This window comes from Ursus arctos, unplaced genomic scaffold (genome assembly GCF_023065955.2).
Source record: "Ursus arctos isolate Adak ecotype North America unplaced genomic scaffold, UrsArc2.0 scaffold_13, whole genome shotgun sequence".
Classification (NCBI taxonomy): domain Eukaryota; kingdom Metazoa; phylum Chordata; class Mammalia; order Carnivora; family Ursidae; genus Ursus; species Ursus arctos.
This window is the reverse complement of record NW_026622797.1, coordinates 43,954,927-43,979,842: the sequence shown is the minus strand read 5'-3', so window position 1 is coordinate 43,979,842 and position 24,916 is coordinate 43,954,927. Positions and strand designations below refer to the sequence as shown.

At 39.9% G+C, this 24,916-nt stretch overlaps 2 protein-coding genes across 2 annotated transcripts in view; one reads left to right on the top strand and one right to left on the bottom strand.

The window, feature by feature from the left end:
- Positions 1–4,001, bottom strand: part of TRAPPC3L (trafficking protein particle complex subunit 3L) — a 35,278-nt gene extending 31,277 nt beyond the window's left edge. Inside the window, exons 1-2 of the mRNA XM_026489218.3 lie at positions 3,960–4,001; positions 804–901 (exon numbers count right to left, since the gene is read on the bottom strand). Of these exons, the coding sequence (XP_026345003.1) occupies positions 804–901; positions 3,960–4,001 (140 nt within the window). The remainder of the gene's footprint in view (positions 1–803; positions 902–3,959) is intronic.
- A 5,774-nt stretch (positions 4,002–9,775) lies between these two features.
- Positions 9,776–16,673, top strand: CALHM4 (calcium homeostasis modulator family member 4). Its single transcript, XM_026489256.4, has 2 exons — positions 9,776–12,355; positions 15,746–16,673. Exons 1-2 carry the CDS (start codon positions 11,759–11,761, stop codon positions 16,127–16,129), a joined length of 981 nt encoding a protein of 326 aa, XP_026345041.2. The 5' UTR covers positions 9,776–11,758; the 3' UTR covers positions 16,130–16,673.
- The last annotated feature ends 8,243 nt before the right edge of the window (positions 16,674–24,916 follow it).

The following is a 24,916-nucleotide window of genomic DNA, read 5'->3' as shown; positions in this document are numbered from 1 at the left end:
TTTCTAACTAGATCTTCTAATTAGTATAGGCTTTCTGGTGATTGCCCTGTTAGAGTCCGTTTCAGGATCCATAATTAAGAGGCTCAAAAAATGTTGACAGATATTTTATTATTGAGCAATAATCTGATGCTCATATAATTATTCTGAGAAAATTAAAGGTTGAATTTGTGCAGAAGGAATCTCCATTAATAAAGACAAGGAGAATGGACTTTATTTTAAAAGGAAGGGGTGGGTTTCTCCCTTTAGTATATTTTTAAATAAATATGCACAGCAATGGTAAAAGCATTCAGACAATAAAAACACTACATAGGAAAAAGTAAATCTCTCTTCTACATGTAACCCCCTGTCTTCAAGTTCTCTCAGGCAACTGCCGTTAGTAATTTTTTGCATATCCTGCCACAAATGGTCTATACCTACGTAAGCATATATTTATATTAGAAGGAGTTATATTAGGAACAAAAGACTTCTGAAAAGAATCAAATTTGATGATCCATCACCTTGTTAAAAGAACAAGCTGTTTTTACCAGACTTTTGCTTATAAGTGACTAGCAAAGAAATGATTTCTACCTAAAAAGGATATGTTCCAAGCTTGATTTTCATAGAAAAAAAGTTTCCTTCCTCTTACCTTATAATTTACGACAGTCCAAATGGCAATTGTCAGAAAGGGTGTTCAGTTTTAAAATGTGATTCATTGAAATAATAGAAGAGCTTGTGAAGTGGAGCAAAATCATTAGAGTTGGACAAAATTTAGAGGAAGTTAACAAACAATATACATTCCATGAGAATAAAAGACTTCTACTTACATTTTATCTAAATATTTATTCACATCTTCATCTTTTTCATAATCTTTACATAGTTGGGCAACCAGAGCTCCATAGGTGAGGACAAAGAGATCTTTGTTCTAGAGAAAAAAGGATTAGTTTTACTTTCTAGGCAAAGCTATGGACAATGTGTTACTCTATTTTTTTAAACAAAATTTTCCAATTGCAGGCAGCCTTTGAGATCATCTGTTCATTTTTTCCCACACTCCAACTAATTATTGCAACAATTTTGACTTTTGAGAACAAGCCGTGGCCATATTTGGATCCGTCGCTGATGAGAAAAGAGCTGTGAAATGAAATAAATTTCTTAACAGGAGAAATCTTTCTATGTATTTGGTAATATTATATAGCTTGCAAGGTATTTTCATGGGGCAAGGTTTTTAAAAAAATAATTGCTAATAGAAATTTCTGTTGTTCTAGAATGGCCTTTGGTATTGGCCGACCATGTTTTAAGTTGGAAGGAATAATTGGTTGAGACTTCTCCTAAGTCTGCACAACCCCTAAGGGGTTCCAGATCTGCCAAGGAGACCGTCAGGATGAACCCAACTGTAGCAGCAAATTTGTGAGATGTTGTTTTCTCTATACTTAGTGAAAAAAGGAGAATTTGTACTTTCCTTATAGATCTCCAAAACATGGCCTATTTTCAGGGTGAACTGAATACGAAAACCACAACGAAGAATAATTTAGGTTTGGCTTAGTGTAGAGAGGTTGAAAGCATGGGAAATAGAACACACAAACTCAATCCATCCATTTGACAAAGTCTCTCTGTTTTGCTTCTGCTATTGAAAACTATCTGAGAAAGGGACGGAGATACTAGGGATAGTTTATTCCAGTCCTTTCCATCCTACAGAGGGAATGAGGCCTCAGGAGGAATGAGCGACTTGTCCAACTAGCAGTCAATTGGCAGAGCCAGGGCGGAGCCTGAGACTGCAGGCTGTGCTCTGACAGAGCAATTATCTCTGAGCTGCGCAAAAGAAGGCCCATTTGAAGTAGAGGTGGGTGGGAGAGGGAGGCAGGAAGGGGAACCACTGTTGAAAATAATCTTACTTCGTGCATAATCTTGCATTTACATGAAAAGCTAAGTGTGGATTCCAGGTTAGAAGAGGTGTCTTTACCTCTAGACCCAGGTATCTTGGGTAGCCTAACATGGAGGGTAAGATATGACCTGGTAAGATGCATTCTTTTTTTTTTTTTTAAGGCATGGGAAAAATGGTGAAACAAATCAATAAAATTGTTTATTCAACAAAGTAACTTCTGTAAATGTTATATAATTTTGATTTAAATACTTCTAAAATTTGCCCAATACCACCAGAGTCCACTTCCATATACATGGGTTTCTATCATGACAAATAGGTTTCTTTAATCAGATAGACTATTTGTTATAACTAAGCAAGATTTAAATGGATAGAATCTAAATAGTTATAGTTACAAAATTATGTCCATATGTGGACATCATTTATGTTGAAAATATAAATCAAAGTGTCGTAAGTGTGTGTAGAATACACATTAGATACACGAATTGACATCACATTAAGGACTAATCTGTATGAGTCAGGAATAGGAAAGTAGTAAGTACATTAATATTCCTACTAGAAAGCAAGAAATGTAAAGCAAGTGATTTTAACAAAAATATGGTTAAATCACTAAAGGGTCATGATGTATTCAATTTTAATTCTTTTCTTATTTAACTCAAAAAAGCCTAATCATACACTTTAACAAATGTCTGTAAATTATACATGAACTATCTTCTCAATATATACGGAGCCACCACGGAAGATAAATTACCGCTATGTGGTAAGAGCACAGCATAAAAACAAGCAACGGTTGAAGGAGAGAGACAGAAAGAATAATGTGCTTGTTGCCACGAGCAACAAAAACAGAAGAATTTGAAAAAGAGATGAAAGGAAATGAAATTATACTCTACTGAACAGGCCAGAGCCCCAGCTTTGTGCCATTTCTGATGTGACCAAACTGAAATCATGGCATTTTCTTCTTCCTCTCTTATTCTGTTGGGTGAATACTAACTACAGTGTACTTGTAGCTGAGTTTCAAGTTCAATACCCACGAGGGCCAGTATTTTCCATTCTGCGTCCTCGTAAAAGGTTGTACCTCGAACGACATGTCCAGTAGGTCTCAAATCTATACTACCGGTCACAGAGAATGTCAACGTAAAATTTATCTTCACAATTTATAAAACAATAGAAACAGTCATTTTCATGTTCGAGAAATAGAACACCGCTAGTTATTTGAGGCTTTGGATACATTAGGATAATAATGTGTTTTAACTGACACTTAAATGAAGTGATTTAGGTGCAGGATGAACTTTGCAATACCTTTTAGTATTTCCGAGCCCCACATAAAAATAAATCAAGATCCCAGAAAGCCAGAGGGGCCATCTGGAGGCACTCCCAACTGGGGTGCGACAGTTACTCACACAATTCCAAGTACCCATAACTGAAATTAATTTTCTTCAATGCTCATCAGTTTCCTGAAATAATGAAAAGAGCTTTAAACGTAACGATAAATTTTCACATCTGTAACTTCTAATGAGAGGATTAAAGAAGAATATTTATCCAAAGCTAATCTGCAAATAATTAAGCTTTGAAAATAACTCTGAGCTTGAAATATATAGAAAAGATAATAGCACATACCAAATTATAACAATAGATACTTATATTTAAGACAAGGAAATACATTTCTAAAGGCAATCTTTTAATGCTGAGTTTTTTGCTGACCTATTCCCATTAATTTAACACATAATCACTACTTTATATATATTTTATATACATTTCATTTTGTAGTTCGCGAAGTATGAAATACAAAGAATTGCTTGATCTTTTCATATTTTCTGTCAGACACAAGAGATAAATTTGACACTTTATGGATCTAATTAGTCACAAAAGAAAACCCTAAAATATGGATAAAGATGCAATTACTCTGTTACAGTGTGTCAGAGATATTGTACTATTCCCAGAAGTGTGATTTATGATCCGCTCCACTAAACACTCCCTTGCTCCACTGAAAAAAAGTCTGTGCGTAGTGTCACCTTTTGAAATAAATCAGAAATCACTCAAGAAAACATTTTCTTTGAAGTAGAAGAAAGGCCTCTTGGAGAATATGCTCATAAAAAGATCTTACGATTTTGTGGTATTCTGGCCTTCTGTGCACAGGGCGAGACATGGTGCTTGAGAGGCGAAGAATGCAGTCTTCGATTTTTCTTTTCTCAGGTTCCTTCTTGCTTTGAGACAAGAGTGCTACTTGTGCACTCTCCTGCTGTTGCTCTTAGCTGCGTCGAGGAGGAAACCGATTAGGAGCAGGACGGCCCTACGGGCACGTATTGCCACCGATCAAACACTGCTTCACTTGTGAGTACAAGTTGTAATCTAGAGGCATAAAAGCTGATAGTGGGAAGTCAGATCAGAAGCATCAGCTACTGAAAATTCTTTAGCCCAAGGGAGCATAAGAGTGGTGTTTTGCTCTCATGCCAAGGCATTGTTCTAAAATCACAAACAGAAACCTTCACAGTCCAAGATAGATCTAAACGTTAGCATTATTCGGTCTTTGTATTGATTGTTGCGTGAGTTCGAGACAGCATCAGCAATCTGTACGTACTACGTCTTGGGTTCAAACCTAATCAACAACTCTAATGGGATCACAGACCCCCATCTTGCATGATTACAGAATTCAAATATATCTGATACTTTTGTTTGCATAAGCAGCAGTTTTAAGGAGTGATGGATTTGGGGTGTTGGTATTTTTTTCATAAAATTATTGCTCAAAATGGGTGTTCTACAGTTTAATAATGTATAATGATTCTGGCAGAGAAAGCAAGCCCTTAGCTTTCTTTTGATCGTCCTGAGATGTTAGCTATTGAAGCCTCTCTTTATTTATGTAGGAGTATAGATATTTAAAGTTAAAACGAGAAACTCCCCCATCTTGACAGCTTGCAGGGTGTGGAAGATCAAAACTGTTCCAGAAATAGAAGCCTAAGACTCAATTTAAGAAAGTAGTTTCCTACTTCTTACCATCTGAGTCCATTAGCTCTGTGTGTTCTAGAAAATTCTTGCTATAAAGTGGCAGGCTACTCACTACTTTGAAAGAGTGTGGTGTACTTGAAAGAGCCTAGGAGAATTTGGAAGTCTCAGGCTGAGCTGCAGTTCTACCATTTACTGGCTGTGTGACTTTGGACAAGCCATTTTATTGCTCTGTGGCTCAGTTTCCACATTTGCAAACTGGCCATAATACTACCCACCTCACAGAGTAATTGTGAGTATCAAAGAGATAATGTGTGCTATAAAACACGTTATAATGCACTATAGAAACACTAATTACTGTAGATTTTTCTCGTACGTGAGTATATTGAATGGGGTTCTACAACATTTAAGGTATTCCTATTAGTGGCTGTGTTCCATGACTCTATTCCCAGAATAGGTCAGTTTTGCTGGGTGGTGGTGTGTGTGTGGGGAGTGCTTCTCAGTGGTGGATTAACAACACCTTATATTTATGTAAAGTTTACAATAGACAACATGGCTTTCATTTTATCTCATTTTAATGCAATTAGCATCTGTGAAATAGTACTGTAATCATTACCATTTTCTAGGATGAGGATCTAAAAGTCACGTTAAGAAATTTGTTTAAAGTCTCTGGATAGTGGGAAACAAAGAGGAATTTGGGCTCAAGTTGCTGACCCCAAATCAAACATTTTTTTCTATCGTACACACTCTATGTAAGATTTCAGAGGTAGACTCCCCATAGCTACTAAGGTATGGTGAGAGCGTGTTGCTGAGCCTAGTGTGAGGGCAATGCTGGGTTCTGAGAAAAACAGAGAAAAGGCCTGTGTGCTTGGTGGGTGGGGAGTGGTGGCATTGGAATCAATTTCACTCAACTCCAATGGCCGTGCCACAGTGACATCAGGGCCACCATGAGGATTCAAGACATCACGAGTACATTAGCAGAAGCCAGCTCTTCCACTGGACTGCCAGTCCTCCCCCTCTCTCCTGCCCCTTCTTCCAGGACCACGGGGCTTAAGGAAGGAGTCCCTGCCTGGCATTCCCTCTCAAGAGCACAGCCTGCGCGAACACGGCTGCAGCCAGGGGCACTGGGACACCTGTTGGCTGATTTTCAGACTGTGAAACCCACCAGCCTTCAGCTCTTGGGCCCCGGGCTCGCTCTTTTCTTCACTTTCTTCACTTAAATAGAAGAAAGTACAGAGGGAGGGTATGTTTCAAACAGGTAGCTGAGAGATAGTATCTGTCCTGGCAGCAAACCACGAAGAAGAACCATTTCAAAATAATGCAGAGGAGAAGTTTTTGCTCTTTTATGAAGAGTCCTTTTGGTAGCCTAGGCCAGAATTCGGAGCCGGGTTGGGGAGAATGATGCAATCCTCAGTGTCACCATAGTGCACTGCAAGGCGGCCAGCGACGGAAACGATGAACCGGGCCGCTCCCCGAGAGTGGTCACCTGGCAGGTACCTGGGCCGCACGTCCTCCGTGAATGAGCTGCTGGGTCTCTGCTGACGTATAGACATTTGATATGCTGGAGAGACAGGCGGCAGCAAGCTCTCTCTAACAAAAAGACCATTCAGTTACAAAGCCCCAAAGGAAACTGATCGTTCATAGATGTCATCCTTAAATCACTGGCAAGTGACACACAGGTACCCCTGAGAAATTCATTAGTTCTTTTGACTGTAAACAACACTAAAAACTTCAGAATTTGTCATCAGCAAATTCCTTTATGGCAAGACTCTGATGCCCCAGTAGTGACTTCTCCTTAGTCAGTGCTCCACCCTTTCCTGCCCCGTCCCCTGAGTGGTCTGCCATTTCTTTCTCTGCTTCCTCCCTTCCCGTGTGTTCCATGAAATGGACTTCTAAAATATGAAATTGAAACATAAGGAAGATGTGGTTCTTGCTACCAAACTCTACTGAAGACGCTGCGGGAGGTACTTCGGGCTCTGTTCAAAGCAATAAAGCGGTGCCCACACAGCTGAAATAGCCAGCACCCTCCTTAATTCAGTTCCGTCCTCCTCAGTGGTCACCGCTACGCAGACCTTGATATGTATCACTCCTGTTCCTGTTTTTAAATTCTACATATGTTAGTAGCCACAAAGACTATATAATATCATTTTGTTTCAAAACTTTACATAATTGATCATACTGTATATATCCCACTGCTTGCATTTTTCCTTCCCAGTTATTTGTTAAGATTTATCCATACGCATAGCTGTCACTCTCGCTAGTTTATTTTCACGGCCTCCATAGCTGAGGTCAACAGACTTCTGTAAAGGGCCAGAGAGTAGAGATTTTAAGTTTTACGGACATATGAACTCTGTCACAACCACTCAACTCTGCTGTTGTGGTGGGAAAGCAGCCATAGACAATCCAGGAACAGGTGTGTCTATGTGCCAATAAAACTTTATTTGTAAACATGGAGATTTGAGTTTCGTGTAACTTCACATGTTATAAAATACTGAACAATTTTTTTTTCCCCAACTGTGTTAAGATGGAAAAACCATTCTCAGCTCACGAGCCATAGAAACCAGGCTGCGGGCCAGTTTAGTCTAGGAGCCCTATATGGTCCACACCTAGTCTGTAACATTCTATTTCTGTGGTTTATTCATCTGTTTCTTTGTTACTGGATGTTACTAATGAAATGGAATGGAAATACTCATGGAATACTACATATACCTTAGATAAAGCTTGCTTTTGTTCACATCCTTTATATCCTAATGTTTACTTAATCATTGCTGATAAAGATATGGTTAAAATCTCTGATAATAAGAAGTCTCCTTATAACTTGATCAGTTTTTGCTTTATGTATTTCAAAGTTATGCAGTCACAGACATACAAGTTGACAATTGTTATGTCTTCATAATGGATTGTTCCTTTTATTATGATGGAGTGTCCCAAATTAGCCCTTCTGACACTTTTTGCCTTTAGTTCAGTTTTGCCTTATCTTAATATTCCCAGTTATATATATTTTAATACCTTTATTTTTCAAGCTTTGTGTGTGGTCTAGTTTTAGGTGTGTCCTTGTAAGCAGTATGACTCTGTTTTTTAATCACCATGGAGGTAAGTTTACTCCAGCTTTGGTGTGAGGGTGAAATGTGGATGCCAGACCACTGGGCTCCTAATCCTGATTTTTCCATCATCTCTGTATGACCCTGTGCAATTTCCTTAATCTTTTCATGCCTCAATTTTCTCATCTGCAAACAAGTTGAGGATAATATTAGTACCTCATCACCGTTCTTAGAATAGTGCCTGTCATGTCATAAGCCCATAGTATTTGTTAGGTATTTAAAATTTTGTGTGTGTGATTATTGATATGTTTGGTCTTATTTTTACCATTATTTTATGTTTTCTCTTTACCATCATTTTCCCTTTGTTTGCAATCTCTCTTCTGGTTAATATTCCCTCTTTCTTTCCTTTCTTTGAATGATCTATACACTATATTTCAATTATTTAATAATTATACCTAAAATATTACTGCTTAAATGAGATATGGATTGATTTATAATTTGATGAGTTTGGGTTATATGTATACACCCCCAAAACCATCAAATTAATCACTATAATTAACATTTCCATTACCCCTGTTTTAACTGTGTTATCTTAGATTCTTTGTCTAGTTGGCATCCATTAATTACAGGGCCACTAACAGCCAAAGCAGTTTGTATCTCCCATGCGATCCAGAGCCCATACCTGGAACCATCTTCTTATCTACCTCTTATACATCAGGTCAATATTTTCCCTGCTGTAGATCAACCCAAGACCAGGTACTAGAGCAGTAGTGATAGCCCGCATGCCCCAAACCCACCAGGATTCTTTAAACTAGCCAATCCTAAGCGGTTTCCCCTGCCTTACCTTGCCTTTACCATGGAAATCCCAATAAAAGTTCTGGCATCAGGTCTCCTGTCTTCCTTTCTGCCTCCTGACCAAACCCGGTGCTTCCCCGCATGGCCTGGCATGACCTCTTCTCTTGGTAAATGAAAGTAAGAAATCTTTCAATGGTTTTGGCACTCAGTGTCATCACTCAGTCATCTCTGTAAATTAAAATCTTATTGGTACACAGTGATACAACCCTTGAAAGTCTTTTCATGTCCCTTGGTAATCACGCTCTTCTTATTCCTCCTCCTCCATTCCTTAGGCAAGCACTGGCTTATTTTCTGTCAGTATTGATTAATTTGCATTTTTTAGAATTTTATGGAGTCATACATCATGTACTCCTTTGCTTAAATTCTTTAATTCAGAAAATTCTTTTGAATTCATTTTTCTTTCTTTCTTTCTTTCTTTCTTTCTTTCTTTCTTTCTTTCTTTCTTTCTTTCTTAAAGATTTTATTTATTTGACAGAGAGACAGCCAGCGAGAGAGGGAACACAAGCAGGGGGAGTGGGAGAGGAAGAAGCAGGCTCATAGCCGAAGAGCCTGACGTGGGGCTCGATCCCATAACGCCGGGATCACGCCCTGAGCTGAAGGCAGACGCTTAACGACTGAGCCACCCAGGCGCCCCTGAATTCATTTTTCTTATTGTATATATCAATAGTTTATTCCTTTTATCTTGCTGAGCAGTAACCATCATATGGATATATAACAATTTGTTGATCTACTCACCTGTTGATGGACATTTGTGTTGTTTCTGGTTTGCAGCTATTATAACAAACTACTGTGGACATTCAAGTACAAGTTTTCATGTGGACTTATGCTTTCATGTCTCTTGAGCGAGTAACTAGGAGATAAATGATTGTATTATATAGTGGGTACATAGTTGACTTTTAAAGAAACTGACAATTTTCCAAAGTGGTTATTCCATTTTACATTTCCCCCATCAGTGTATAAGAGTTCCAGTTACTCTGGGAGTGCCTGGGCGGCTCAGTTGGTTAAGCATAGAACTCTTGATTTCAGCTCAGGTCATGATCTCAGGGTGTTGAGATCAAACCCCATGTTGGGCTCTATGCTCAGTGTGGAGTCTGCTTGAGATCTCTCTCTCCTTCCTCTGCCCTTCCCTGCCATGCTCTCTCTCTCCCTCTAAAATAAATAAATCTTATTTAAAAGGCTTTATTTATTTGGGAGAGAGAGCGCAACAGAGAGAGCACAAGCAGGCAGGGGGCGGAGGGAGAGGGAGAAGCAGACTCCCCGCTGAACAAGGAGCCTGATGTGGGACTCGATCTCAGAACTCTGAAATCATGACCTGAGCCGAGGGCAGGTGCTTAACTGACTGAGCCACCCAGGTACCCTAAAATAAATAAATCTTAAAAAGAGAGAGAGAGAGAGTGTTCCAGTTACTCTGCAATCTTCACCACCATTTGGTATGGTCAATCTTCTTAATTTTAGCCATTTGCACAGTAATATCTTATTATAAGCATGTGTTGCCTTAGTTCTATCTCTTAAAGTAAAAAAAGCAATTCTTTCTACAAATAGTAATTAAAGAAAATAATTCAAAAATATCATATTTGTACTCATTATTTTTTGTCCTATGTCTTTCCTTAGAGTTCATTTTTCTCCTTGTTGAAATATAACCTTTAATAATGCTCTATATGAGATCCCATGAGTGGTAAATTCCCTTAGCCTTTATGTATCTCTTTAAAATTAACATGTGTATCTTTATTTCGTTCTGTCTTGAGTGATAGTGTATCTGGTACTAAGCATTCTGAAGATATTGCCTCTGGTCTCTAGTGTTGCTAACGAGAAATCTTTCGTTCCTCTAAGGTCATTCTTGTGTAGCTTATTTGTCTCTTCTTTCTGGTAGCTTTTAATAACATCTCTTCATGTTTCACACCCTGCAGTTTTACTATGGTCTGTTTATATGTGGATTTGTCTTTATTCACATTGCTCAGAACATCTTACACTCTTCTGATGTGAGAACTTTCTTTGATTCTGCAAAATTCTCAGTTACTTCTCTTCGAATATTGTTTCTCTGCCTATCCCTTTATTTTTTTTCCTCCTGGAACTCCTATTACGGAGTTGTTTAATCTGTCTTCTATTTCCTTGAATTGGTTTTAAAAATATATTATTTTATACTTCAATACTTTATACTGCACTTTGGGTGAATTCCTCAGCATTATGTTTCAATTCACTATTTATGTATTTAACCACACCCAGGTGAGAGTTTGAGAAGAGAAATTTGTATCTTATTCACTTTTTATTAGCCCAACCAAGCCTAGCTCAGTGCCTTTTATATAGAATTCATACAATAAATATTTTCTGATTAAATAAACATAGAAAACACCTGACATATTTGATCAGTTCATTTCTTTTTATAGATATATAATTTTACCAATACCTAAGTATCACATTTTCATGTAACAAAAAGGGCATATAAACAAATTTGCAACTTAACTTATAAAGCAACACATTATTATATTACATTCTGTCAATACAAATGCATTTTTATGCAAAGTTAGAATGTTTTTGCTGTGCTTTGGCTTTAGGGGTATGCAAGTCTTGTTCTTCTTTGGGGGAAAGCTTTTGGGATCTTCTGGCAGAACTCTCAGGTTATGGACGTTCCAGACAGCCCTGAAGTTTGGATTGCTCTATTATTTGATAATTTCTGTTATGCCTTATGTCATAATTTTAGGGTAACTAAATCCTGGTCTAGTACAGGGTAAGAATGTTCTCTGTTTTGCTCCCGGTGCTCTTTTGCCAGTGCTGAGCATGTCGTGTCCCACAGAGCAGCACATGGGATGACAGCAGCAGTCTGCTTTGCAGGCCATTCTCATTTCAGTGGAAAGATCGGCTGCAGCAGTTTCCCCCGTCACCCGTACCAGATGAATCTCTCCTCTAGCTTCTCCCAGCTGGAATCTGAAGTGCATTTATGAGCTCAGGATTCACAAAGTACACAAGGAAAGATGCTAGAATCCTTTAAACATATGAGGATGTTGGGTCGCTTGACACAGCCAGTTAAACCAGTAAGATCCCATAAAATGGTTATAGCTTGTGGAGTCTAATGATCAGAAAGGGCCATTTGTGTCAGAGCTTCCCAACCATGAGCCGGACTCTCAACAATATCGTCTCTTCCCTGCAGAGAAGTGGAACATTTATCAATTCTTTAATTGCTGCTTCGACCATTGGTGGGCAACAGCTTTTCTCTTCTCTCACATTCAGATGTCCCTGCCAGGTTGGAAAAAATTTCTCCTACGGTTCTGCTTTTCTAGTCATTCCAGCCTTCCTCCTCCTGGTTGCCGGCTATGCTCTGAGAAGCCAGCTGTGGACCATGACCAGCGAGCACTGCTGCAGCTGCGCCCCTCCGCAGCGGAGAATCAGCCCCCTGGAGCGCAAGCTGGCTTGTCTTCGGGTCTTCAGCATCACCGGGAGGGCGCTCGTTGCCCCCTTGACGTGGCTGGCCGTGACCCTGCTGACAGGCACCTACTATGAATGCGCGGCAAGCGAATTCGCCTCTGTGGACCATTACCCAGTGTTTGACAATGTCAGTGCCAGCAAACGGAAGGAGATCCTCGCTGGGTTTCCATGTGGCCGATCGGCTCCCTCCGACATGATCCGGGTGAGGGATGAAGTAGCTCTTCTGCACAGGTACCAGTCACAAGTAAGTTCTCGACTTTCTTTTTTTTTTCTTGCTATGCGATCCCGTCTTAACGGCAGCCACTGGAAACATTTCACATTCCTCCTGCTTCTCGTATTATCTGAATACAGAACACAAACTCGATGCCCTTCATCTCACTGAGCGACTGTATACATACGGTTAGGATGGTGGGCTTCGGAGGCAGGCAGACCTGTGTTTGACTCTTGCTTTGCCATTTATTAACCTGCAAAACCTTGAGCAAGTTATAGAACTTATCTATGCTTCACTTTTCTCTGCTGTAAAATGGAGCTATTAATAGGATCTACCACATAAGGTTGGGGTGAGTAATAAATGAGCTAATACATCTAAAGGGCTCAGTATCGTGTCCACAACCCATATTAAAAAATAAATTTTAGATATTGTTATTAAAATTATTATTACACTATAGTGTATTACTTCATCCCACCTTGCATATTCTGAAATAGTCATTCTTGTGTATTAAAATTTTATCTAAAATTATAGGAAGCTTAAATATGATTAAAATGAATTCTAGGGATGGCTTTAAATTTAATGTCCTTAGACAAGTTTATGTGAGAGGTTGGGATGGGCAGGGAAAAGGCCTGGATCTACTGCACTTAAATTTAAGAAGTGTTAAAGTGCATTTTTCAATACAGAAAGAGTCATTGGCATTCATCACTTTCTCCGAGGGATTTGGGGTAAAAAGCACATTTGCAAACCACTGCAATACAATAAAAATACATTATTTTTTAAACTATTTATTGAAAAGGCATACACATTTTTTTGACCCATCACTTTTTAGTTATTAAAATTTAGAAGTGCTAGTGCTATTTTGTTGAAAAAAATTACTATCAACACACAGAATACTCAAGTGTTGCATATGACCCTATTTAAGTTAGAAATCCCATTAAGGTAGTCTCCGTCTCAATCTTTTACACCAGCCCTAAAGTTCAGGCAGAGGGCTTATGTGAAGATAGGTGAAAAGTCAAATAATCAATGGGGCAATTCTAACTTTCAAAAGTGTTCTTGCTCAAAAAAAACCCCTTAAGATGTAATACACACTGGTAGGATTTTCTTAAAGTGAAAATAGAATATTTTATTTAATGCATACCCAGTCTTCTGTGAAGACAGTTTTATGGTTCAGAGTGCCATCAGCCAGTGAATGTTTTTGGATCAGGGACCACAAAGCTAGTATTTATTAAGATGTTTATCATTTACTGTATACATATTTCACATTTAATTCTAATCCTCAGACTCTTAAGACGGGGGTATAATCAACCCCATTTCACAGACAAGGAAACCAAAGCTTAAAGAGTTTGTGTAACTCTTGTAAGTTCGCAGAGCTAATAAATGGCTGATTGAGATATTCAAAGGTCATACTGTTTCCATTTCACCAGGCTGCCTTTCACAACCACCTTGAACTTCAATCTCACTTGAGGAATATACACTGTCTTTCTGTTCGATTTTCTGAGTTGACCACAGGATCATATTAAGTTCAAACCCCTTCTCCGCCCATACCTCAGTCTAAAATAAGTTTCTGACATTAGTTTTACCCAATTTCAAACAACCTTTCACAACCATGCCAAAATTATCTTTCTAAATGCAAATTGAACACTGAGCACCACCGCCCTCCCCAACCCCCATATAAAGATCTTCGATGATTTTCTACCAGCCCGATCACAAATCCAAACTCTTGTCATGGCATACAAGGTCCTTCAGTGCCTGGCTCCTGACCACTTTTCCACATGACTCCTCTGACCCTGTGAGTACAAACTTCTTGAGGTTCTCCAACTCTTCATGCTTTTATTTTTCTTCTTCTCTTATTAGAACTCTCCTCAATTTCTTGCCTCTGGTGAACTACTCTTTAAGTCTTAATATCATCTCTTCTGGGAAGTACTCCCTGATACTCCTCTTCCTTAATTGAGTTCATTTCTCTCCCATTGTGGTTACTGATATAAAAAACTGTCACATTTTACCATATTACTTGGCTTCCTATTTTGTCTCCCTCTTTAGGCTCAGAGACTCTGCAAAGAGTGAATGTATCTTAAATTATTCACATCTGAGTCCCCATAACCAACCACCATGTATAGAACATGATGGGAGGTCAACCCGGGACTCAATAAATGATGGCTGATGAATTAATGGGCATCTCAGATGGACTTTTCACCGTGCTGGCCTCTCTTAAATTAAATTGCCGTGAGTGTCACTCTGTAGATTTTAGTCTCCACTGAGTGCAGCTGTCCTGTTGTGCTAACACTGGTAATTCCAGGCCTGCTGGTGAATCACAAAAAGTGGGAGAGACCTTCACCTCCAAGAGTGTGGCTGCTGACTGCTGGCTTCCTTATACGCATGGAACTTACCTCTCTCATTTTACATAATAATTGCTAACTACTCAAAAAAGAATAATTAAAAAAAAAGAGTTCTAAGACTAAAAAAACAGCCATTTATGTCAGTCTTTCAAAGACGGCACTAATTGCAAATAAAATATAGCCAATTTTCCTTTCAAAGTATATTTCAAAAATGAATCATAAAAGTGGCCAGCAAGTAACTATTTGAAGGAGGGGGGAAATGAAAAGGAAAATGATAAGGTGCTTTCCACTTAAGGACATAAGGGTATTCTTTTGTCACAAAAAATAAAAGGAAAGAGCAACTCAGGAAGAAATATCAATGAATACGTGTTAGCACATTATTAAGAAGGTACTTAGGAGGCTACCATTATTATCTATCATATCATCATTTTCATCACCATCATTAACAAATAGTTATTAAGCTGGGAAAGGATGCTTGACCTGTACCTAATGGTTGGGGAGGAAATTTGAGCTAAAACCAAAGAATATAGTTTATGTATCCTACATGAGAGTAATTGGTGGGTTATAGCATCTGCCACTTCAAGGACAGTACTTCTAATCCATTCCAAGTTAACTGGTCAATATCCTTTGTAGCCCCCAAACCAAACTGAAATGCCTGCGCTTATTCTCTCCGACATGCCTGTATCCACATCAATTGATCAGCACCTTGTTATTATTTCGAAGACCAGAAAAACAAATTTCCTTTTTTTAAAAAAGATTTTATTTATTTATTTATTTATTTATTTATTTATTTATTTGACAGAAAGAGGGAGAGCGAGCACAACCAGGGGGAGTGGCAGGCAGAGGGAAAAGCAGGCTTCTGTCTGAGCAGGAAGCCTGATGCGGGGCTGGATCCCAGGAACCTGGGATCATGACCCTAGCGGAAGGCAGATGCTTAACCGACTGAGCCGCCCAGGCGCCCCAGAAACACACGTTTCTTACGCACAGTTTCCTTCTCAGTTTCATAGGAATCCCTCTTACTGTGTCTGTTCCTTTGATAGTCACTATATTGATGTTTTCTGCTTTTCTTTTAAATAATTACGTCAAGATGCTGGGCTGGGTTTTGATCACCTTGGCCACCATCGCTGCGCTCGTCTCCCGCTGCCTGGCGAGGTGCTGCTCCCCCCTCACCTCTCTGCAGCACTGCTACTGGACCAGCCACCTCCACAACGAGAGGGAGCTCTTCGAACGCGCTGCGGAGCAGCATTCCCGGCTCCTCGTCTTGCAGCGCATAAAGAAGCTCTTCGGCTTCGTTCCTGGAGAGGAAGATGTCAGACACATCCGTATTCCTTCGTGCCAGGACTGGAGAGATATTGCAGCACCCAACCTTCTCTGCATGGGTGATGACTTGCAAGGTCACTATAGCTTCCTGAGAGACAGGGTGGATGAGAATGAGGAAGGCAAATCCGAAGGTATTGAATTAAAACCTTGAGTAGAGCTCCTCTCCCCATTCAGGGGCTTAACAGATACTTTGTTTTTATGATGATGGCATTTCAATGTAATCTCTTCATCTTTTTCTGTCTCTTCTGATATTTGTTTAAATAAGTCCATGCAAGATGCTATTTCCAAGAGCGGCTTATCTGATCACTGTGCCAGTCTCTGCTTTTGAAATGCCCTTGGTGGTCTGGTAATGCCTATGTTGGTTTGATTAAAACAATATGGATTTTGAAGTCGTATCAGAATTGGAATCTTGGTTCTGTTACTCAGTTATCTGTGTAAGAACTAATATTTTTGGGTGCCATCTTGTTATCTGCACGTAATGACTACTTCATGGAGCTGTTAGGAGGATTAAAGGTGATAATATAAGCAAAGTGCTCAGCACAGTGCCTTTCCTCAAATAAGCGCCAACATGTTACTGTCTCCCTTTCTCTTTCTGTTCCTTGTCTTCCATCACTATTCCCCTGTCTCTGATTTCTGGTTTTCTTTATTTCTACCTTTTTATAATTTCCAGGAACTTTTCACATGCTTCTGTCTTTTCCTTTGATCTTAAATATCTGACCTTTTGGGAACTAGACTAAAAAGCCCCCCCCCTTTTTTTTTTAAAGATTTTATTTATTTATTTGACAGAGATAGAGACAGCCAGTGAGAGAGGGAACACAAGCAGGGGGAGTGGGAGAGGAAGAAGCAGGCTCACAGCAGAGGAGCCCGATGTGGGGCTCGATCCCGGAACGCCGGGATCACGCCCTGAGCCGAAGGCAGACGCTCAACCGCTGTGCCACCCAGGCGCCCCTAAAAAGCCCTTTCTAAACTGGTAACATGTAAGGGAGGAGCCCTATGCAAGAAGGTCTTGAGTCATTTTGCCATAACCAGGCAAAACGCTGCATTTTTCTATCAACATTAGTCTCATAAATGTTATTTGTAGACCTCCGCCTTAGGAGTATTTTTATGGCCACAACATATAAAGTTTATTCTAGAAAGCTTCCCTTCTGTGCTTAACTGCAGAGACACTCTCTGTGCCTTTTCATGATCAATTTGCACCCTTGCACTCACAATCCATTGGGGGAAGTGAGAATGCCATCTACAGTTGTATATCCTTTATCTAAAACTCCAAAAGGGGAGACCTGCCTGACTCTTCTCTGTGATTTTACACTCTCATGTGTGACAGTTTGCTAATTTATCCTGATTATTTCTGATATATGTAGTGTCTTGTGCCTGATGTTTGTCACATTCACTCAAGCAGCTGGTTCGTTGGCCAAAATAAGCAAAATGAGGGCTTTTGCTTATTTTTTAAACCAAAACCATGGCTGCTTACTGGGTAACGGATCAACTGCCAATCGTCAAGCTGACCTTCAAGATTCACTTTCAAGGAGACCAGAGAACTTGAGTAACTAAAATGCAATCAATTACTTAGTAATTTCCTTTTACGCAGTTGTGTAAGAAAGAGTCTATTCTGTGTGAAATTATGGGTTCCACAAACTTAATGGAAAAAATAGAAAATGAATTTGAAGATATTAAAAAAAGACTCTCTAAGAGATGCATAGTCTAGTACTTTGCTACAACAGGAGACCTGTCCCTCCCTCCCATTACTTAGTGGGCAGGTCAGTTAGTATCTCTGGGACTCCGTTGTTTCATCTAAAAAATATAGATAATGATACCTTACCTGTGGTAGGGCAAGGAACTAAAGCAATTGCTATTTTTGAGGTTCCTTTTAAATTTGATAAGATTTTGATGTTCATGTTCAAATGTATACAGGTCCATATGTATACAATCTTCTGGAATAGTAGGAGGCCTAGATTATCTCCATTAGAAGGAAAAGATCACTGAGTTCAAGTCTTCTTCTAAAGACCTTTGCTGGCATTCCACTTTCAAAAGAACCTTAATGTACTGAACTTTTTTTAAGTGGCCAAGGAAAGGTATTCCACTTTGTCACCTAAATCCATACACAAGACTGACTGACATGGCATTACAAGAAGGACTTTAAAAAAGCAGAAGCTGTAGAAGGTAATTAGGGTCCTCATTTGGCTCTGATGTAAAAGAGCTGTGTAAATATGGAAGGTCATGTCCACTTTGTTCTCCACAGTCTCTTCCAGCACTAAAATTCTATCATTCTGTTTATCTGGGAATTTCTGAAACTCTACTGTATTGGGACAGAACAGTTAAATCAACACTTAACACCATGCTCAGAATTATTTTATTAGTTTTGGGGGATTATATCACAGTACATACTCTCCAGTAAGGTTTTCAGTTAACAGAAGGATCAAAGAGCATATAAAGTTAAAGCATTACATCATCAGAAAGAAGATAATAGCTATTTATACACACTAACACCAGGAAATGTTCTTTTTACTAGATTCTGGAAGCCCTTTCTACATCAAACTCCTTCAGAGTATGACATACACCGTTTATATTTTAAATCATGTAGTCACGATCTTCCACTAGAGCTTTCTAGCAAAGGATGAAAGTATTCTTTGTCTTCTCTACAGGGCTTCAAAGGGCTTTATAGCAACTATCTGAACATTTGAAGGGTAGTTCACATCCCTGATATTTCATTGTATACTATCCATTTCCAATTAAATAAATCAAATTCCCATTCATGTGTCTGTGTGTACATGTGTGTTTGTGTGTACATGTGTGTTTTTTCAGAATATTCTTTTGTTCCACAGTCAGTTAGACAAGACTTTTCCATTAGGAATACTGTACTTCCTCCCCTGCATGCCTAATGGATTTATGTAATTTTAAGACATATAATTAAAATCAATTATATGCTAATACTACCTTATATTTTGTTACCAAATGCTTTTGGCTACTACATCAAATGCTGTGGCTTGGCATATATATAGACTTGCTCATTTCTTCAGTTCGACTCTGTCAGCTTCCCCACTTCCCATCACAATCTAAGCTGCCTCCTTTCTAGAAGACAAATACAACCTCAATGTTTAGATGTGTTTTACTCAGCTTTATGTTTCTGAAAGCTGATTTGCAGAATCATACTTACATTTATCTTCTTTGTCTCCTTTCTCTGTTCTCAATCTCCCATTCCATCAAAAAAATTAAAATGCAGGATTGCAATAAGAAACAACAATGTGAATTTCCAAGTGCTTTTTTCCATCTTGTTTAGCACAAAGGAAAATCACATTAACCTTAAAACTTTGAAATATCACAGTCAACCAAAGGCCTTCCAAATGCAAGACTAGGTAGTTATTTGCTACCTCAAAGTATTAAGTGTAGCGATATAATGTTAGCTTCTAAATAATCTACCAAAATTTAGCCCTGGTCACGAAAGAACAGATACTGGCAGACTGTCCTCAGCTACCCAGCTACACAACTAGCTCCTTTAGCTGTGGGGCACACATCTATAAATGGGACTAGTGGACCAAAGAGCAATGAACAGTGTTTCCAGAGAGGCAAACTATATCATTCCTGAATGGAATTATTTTTCTGCACTAACCACCAGGTACGATTAAATTTATTTAATCTCAGTACACCAGAACCTTAGACAGAAATGGAAGTGTTGTTTCCTCTGCTGCCCCCCAGTGGCCAAGACAAGTATCTGCACCCATCTGTAGTAGGGAATAGTAGTAAAAATAATATGTAGTGTTTACTGTATGCCAGCTACCTTAAACAAATATATCCCATTTACTCTTTGCAACAAAGTGGTAAACAGAATAATATATTCTGATATGACTTGCTGAAATGGCATAAATAACATAGAGAATGTGAAGCAATTTTGTGTATGTACAGTTCTATACATATGAAATGCTTTCTCACTGACATATGAGGTAACTGGTGAACCATGGAACCATTCATAATTGGAACCCAAGCCTATCTTACCCCAATAAAATAAGTTCCCCCATTTTACTGATGAAGCAACTGAGATACAGAGAAGTCAAGCAATTTGCCAAAGGACACAGACTTGTAATGATAGAGCCCAAATCCGGCCCAAGCAGGCTGACTTCCGATCCTGCCCTCCATAGAACTGGGCTGGAATATATCCTCAGTAGACAGCTTATCAACCTTCCAAGGCCTTGCAGGTGTCAGGAGGATTCTCCTACATCTGACAATGAATAACTGAAACACCCTGAGCTCCGACAATAAGGTGCTCTATCACATCTGAGTCCCTCTCTGTCCACTTCCACTGTACCTGCAGATAGAAGGGCTCAGCTTCGAGGCACTGTGCTTCTTACCAAAGTGAGATGTGCGCTCTCACTGGGGCATCCCTTTGGATCTGAGCTCCCCTGCAGCCAGTGACAGTGATTCTGTTAGCCCCAGACTAACTGCAAGCTTCCCAGGAGGCTCAGGTATTCTTTCTGTGTGGGGAATGGGCAGGACACTGCTATAATCTGCCAATTTGTTTTCAGTAGGCTATAGTTATGAAGGGTCAAAAATGGGGGCCAGGGAAACATCTCTCATCATTCACGTGGTTTTGTATAAGTCAATCTCTCTGGGATTTTAGTGTTCCTTTATATGAGACAGGGGAGGGTGACAAAATTGTGGGAGTGATTAAACTATATCAAGTCACAGATGTCTTTGAAAAGCCATTATGGGGAGAGCTATTTTGAAGAAATATCTAGAAAAACTGTGCATGCACATGGAGATAGGCTCATAGGCCTCAGAGTTTACATACTGTGGTAGACTAAATAGTGGCCTCCCCAAAGATGTTACTGATGTAATCCTGGACTTTGTGAACGTTACTCTATGCTTTACATGGCAAAAGAGACATTGCTGATGTGATCAAGGTAGGTATCTTGAAATGGGGACATTATCCCAGATTATCCTGGGGTGGCCCAAGGTAATCATAAGGTTCCTTATAAGAGGGGCATAGGAAGAATCACAGTCAGAGAGAAGGCAAAGTGGCAATCCAAAGGAGTGTCAGGGAGCACCAGAGTGACACCTGACAAATTAGCCATTGCTGGCTCTGGAGATGGAGGGGGTCATGAGCTCAGTAAGGAAGACAGCCTCTAGAAGCTGCAAAACACAAGTAAATGGATTTTTCCCCAGAGCCTCTGGAAGGAACACAGCCCTGATAATACTGTGACTTTAGCCTACTGAGACCTGTGTAACGAGTGTCAAGACAGTCAGAAATATATACTGTTCTGGGGCGCTGGGTGGCTCAATTGTTAAGCGTCTGCCTTGGGCTCAGGCCCTGATCCCAGGGTCCCGGGATCAAGCCCCACATCAGGCTCCTCTGCTGGGAGCCTGCTTCTTCCTCTCCCACTCCCCCTGCTTGTGTTCTCTCTCTCTCTCTCGCTGGCTGTCTTTATCTCTATCAAATAAATAGATAAAAATCTTAAAAAAAAAAGAAATATATACTGTTCTTCTAGTTACAGAACTATAATAAATTTGCACTGTGTAAAGCCATGAAGTTTGTGGTAATTTGTTTCAGGGGAAGTATGAACGAATACACATACCAACACATTTCAGGAAATTTATGAACCCACAAGTGGTCATGAATGACATGTCCTGGGTTAGGACCTCTTCAAGGTAATTCCTAGCACAAGCATCCTATGATTCTGTATGCACTGATGCTCTGCCCTAGGCAAAACTTGCTCCTGGTAAATAAATAATCTATAATAGGATACATTATAAATACATATAATATAATGTGTTCTAATTGAAGGTATTCTAAAGTGCAGAAAGAACAGCTGTATATAGCTTTTTTTTTTTTTTTAGGTATCAATAGATGTTTCAGCCTAAACTACAAATAAAAAACATTTAAATATATTTTTCTTCTCTAGCTGTCAGTGAGTGACTTCAACAGAACTATATACTGTAAATTGTTTCATAACATGGACATATTCAACATCTGAAATATGAGAAAACAAATGCCAAAGGGGGAAAAAAAAGCTAACCTGGATCTATGTGGTGCTTTTTGAGTCTATAAATTTAATAGCTCAACAAAAATCGGCTTAGTATTTAGTTTACACTTACCATTCTGTCACTTTGAGATAGCCTGACTTTGAGAAAGCTGCGTACAAAATAAGCATCTTTACTCCAAAAATGATTTTATAGATCCTACGAGGTCCTATTGGACCAGAGAAAGGTCTGTATTTTGTGGGGATGATAAAGCCAAAGGCAAAACTGTCCAAGTGGGGGAGCAAGAAATAGTAAAATTCGGTATGCAATTCGGTACTACTTGCCATCAGGGCGACGGACACTTTGAGCTCCTTCTGGGACATTCTCTGGAACCCACTCGCATGGGGCTCTCGGAGCCGGACCTCATCGCTTGGACCCAGGTCTTTCCTTTCTGGAGCGTGGCGAGCCCGGGGTATTCCCCGGTACGTCTACGCACCCGAAGGGGGTTGGTGGTGGGCCCCTTACTCAGAGTGCTGCGCCTCTGACACCCAGGGTGGGCACCAGTGCAACCTGCGCGCCTCCCATCAGGCAGACCACTGGGGTGGCGGGTCAAATCCTCTGAGGCTTACACCTGGCCCCTCAGATCGCTGTCCTCCCCAGGCCCCGATCACGTGGTGACTTGGTGCTGTCCCGTGCCATTGAGGCGCGTTCCTCGCGGGCCAAGGCAACTGAAGAACGGGATCCACCCACCTGGTCGGGTGCAGCCGACACTGGAAGAGATCCCGTTCTAGGGATGCGGTGATCCTGGCCTGAAGAAATCAAGAAAAGACACGGTTGCAAGATGTGTAGTAAGTTTTGCGTGACTGTTAGAAGACAAATGATCACTCACATTTTCCTGCATACTTTGGGTAAGACTTGCATTTGCGGACATCAACAAGAGAGCACATTCTTTGAGAAAATCACTGGAAGCCAGTATTCAGTAGCAACATGATGGATGATGGAACGTAACGAGCAATGAGATGACCAACATTACCTTAATGGCATTAGAATACTGCAGAAGCAAGAACTATATTGTTTCAGTAGAAGTTACAAAGAGTCATGGCATTGGGAGTAATAACAGCACTGCTACTGTCCCCCCACCCCCACCGTGGGAGAGAGGCAGACAGGAGCAGTGCATCTGATGGTAAACAACATGAAGAGATGGTGCGTGGACACTACAGACTCTTCATGCTCGCTGATTAGACAATCACAAATGCATATGTGTCTCTACTATTTTAAATCTTTATCAGTAAGTCACTGTATCTTACTTGGCCATGAGTTTTTAAAATACATCTTTTAATAAAATTGCTTGTACAGACAGGCACCCCACAAAACATGTTTGCCCAGGAAACTACACACCCTTAGGGGCACCCTGACTCAACCCTTCACTCTATTTTCTCACAAGAAGCCCAAAAATGATTTGACTTCAATGCTTTTTAACTCTCAAGTTCATTTTCCTTCTACATTTTAAGTAATTTATATTGCATTTCACTAACCCTAGCTTCTATATTTCTGCTCCTTCATTTTTTCTCCTCCTTCTCCACCCAGTCTCTTTCAAATCCAAAGCAAAGGGGTGTGTGTGTGTGTGTGAGAGAGAGAGAGAGAAAGGGGGAGAATAATACTAATAAAAAATTCTAGGCAATTTTAACATGCCATGAAAACAATAAAATTAGGTAAAGAGGACAGGGCATACTGAGAAGAGTAGTTGTAATTTTAAGCAGGGTAATCAGGGCAGCCTCATCAAGAAAGTCACATTTGAGGAAAGACTTGAAGGAGGTGAAGGAGTGAGCCATGTAGGTACGGGAGGAAGAGCATGCCAAGCTGAGGCAAAGGAAGTGCAAAGACTGCAGGAAGAGAACCCGCATTGCATGTTGGAGGAACCCTAAGGAGGCTAGTGTGGCAGGAGCGGTAGGAGATAAGGTCAGAGGTAACAAGATGTGCAGGTGAGGGTTGCGGAGCCAGATAGGCCTTCCATTTGAGGGGGGCAGTCAGTTACGAGGACAGTGACGACCTGATCTATAGTGACTGCTATGTCAGGTCAGAGCAGATTGTAAATGAGGGGGGAAGCGGGGAGGTCAGTTAGGCTAGATGTGATACTGAGATCACTACCCTTCAAGGGAACTCTTCGGAGTATACAGAATTAGAATTTCATATGGCTATTTGCATTTGGGACACCTGACTGAACTAAGAGAATGAAGACTAACCTTTAAATAGGGAATCTGAAATTCTGTGCCAGAGTAGTGAGATCGCCTAGAGAATTCATAGGCACAGACAAGTAAAAATAAACACCAAAACCATTTTTAAAGATGGATAATATTAGGAAATAGCAACTGGGAGTTTGCATTACTTGCAAAGAAACTTAGATGAATACAAGTAAGACAAGTATCTTAGGGACGTTATTCTTTAGTAATGAAGATGAATGGAGAACAGCAACAGAGAGAAGTGCTTCAGAAGATATTATATATTCAAAATTATGAATAACACTAATATCCTATTTCTGATTTTGCAATGTGCTTTTATATACATTATTTCATGTTCTCTGAAGGATCTTATAAGCTTATGTAGCTTATAAATAGCTAAGGCTGGGCTTCCCTACACCATTTGCCTATATCTGCAGAGCCTGAAACACTCCTGTCCTCTAACATCTTTATAAATTAAAAACAAAACACTAAAAGAAAGCCAATTTGCCTCATAACAATTCCTCCCTTTCAGGGAGTAAAGGGTCTTCCTGTGTCTGTAAAGTGTCTCTGTCATTGTCAAAATGAAATTAGAGATCAACCAAAAAATTCTTTTTTTTTTTAAAGATTTTATTTATCTATTTGACAGAGAGAGACAGCCAGCGAGAGAGGGAACACAAGCAGGGGGAGTGGGAGAGGAAGAAACAGGCTCATAGCGGAGGAGCCTGATGTGGGGCTCGATCCCAGAACGCCGGGATCACGCCCTGAGC

Excerpts from the sequence above, each read along its gene's own strand:
- CALHM4 (XM_026489256.4), top strand. The coding sequence starts at position 11,759 with ATGATCAGAAAGGGCCATTTGTGTCAGAGCTTCCCAACCATGAGCCGG. Across the intron at positions 12,356-15,745 it reads TGCACAGGTACCAGTCACAA|ATGCTGGGCTGGGTTTTGAT; the intron begins GTAAGTTCTCGA and ends AATTACGTCAAG.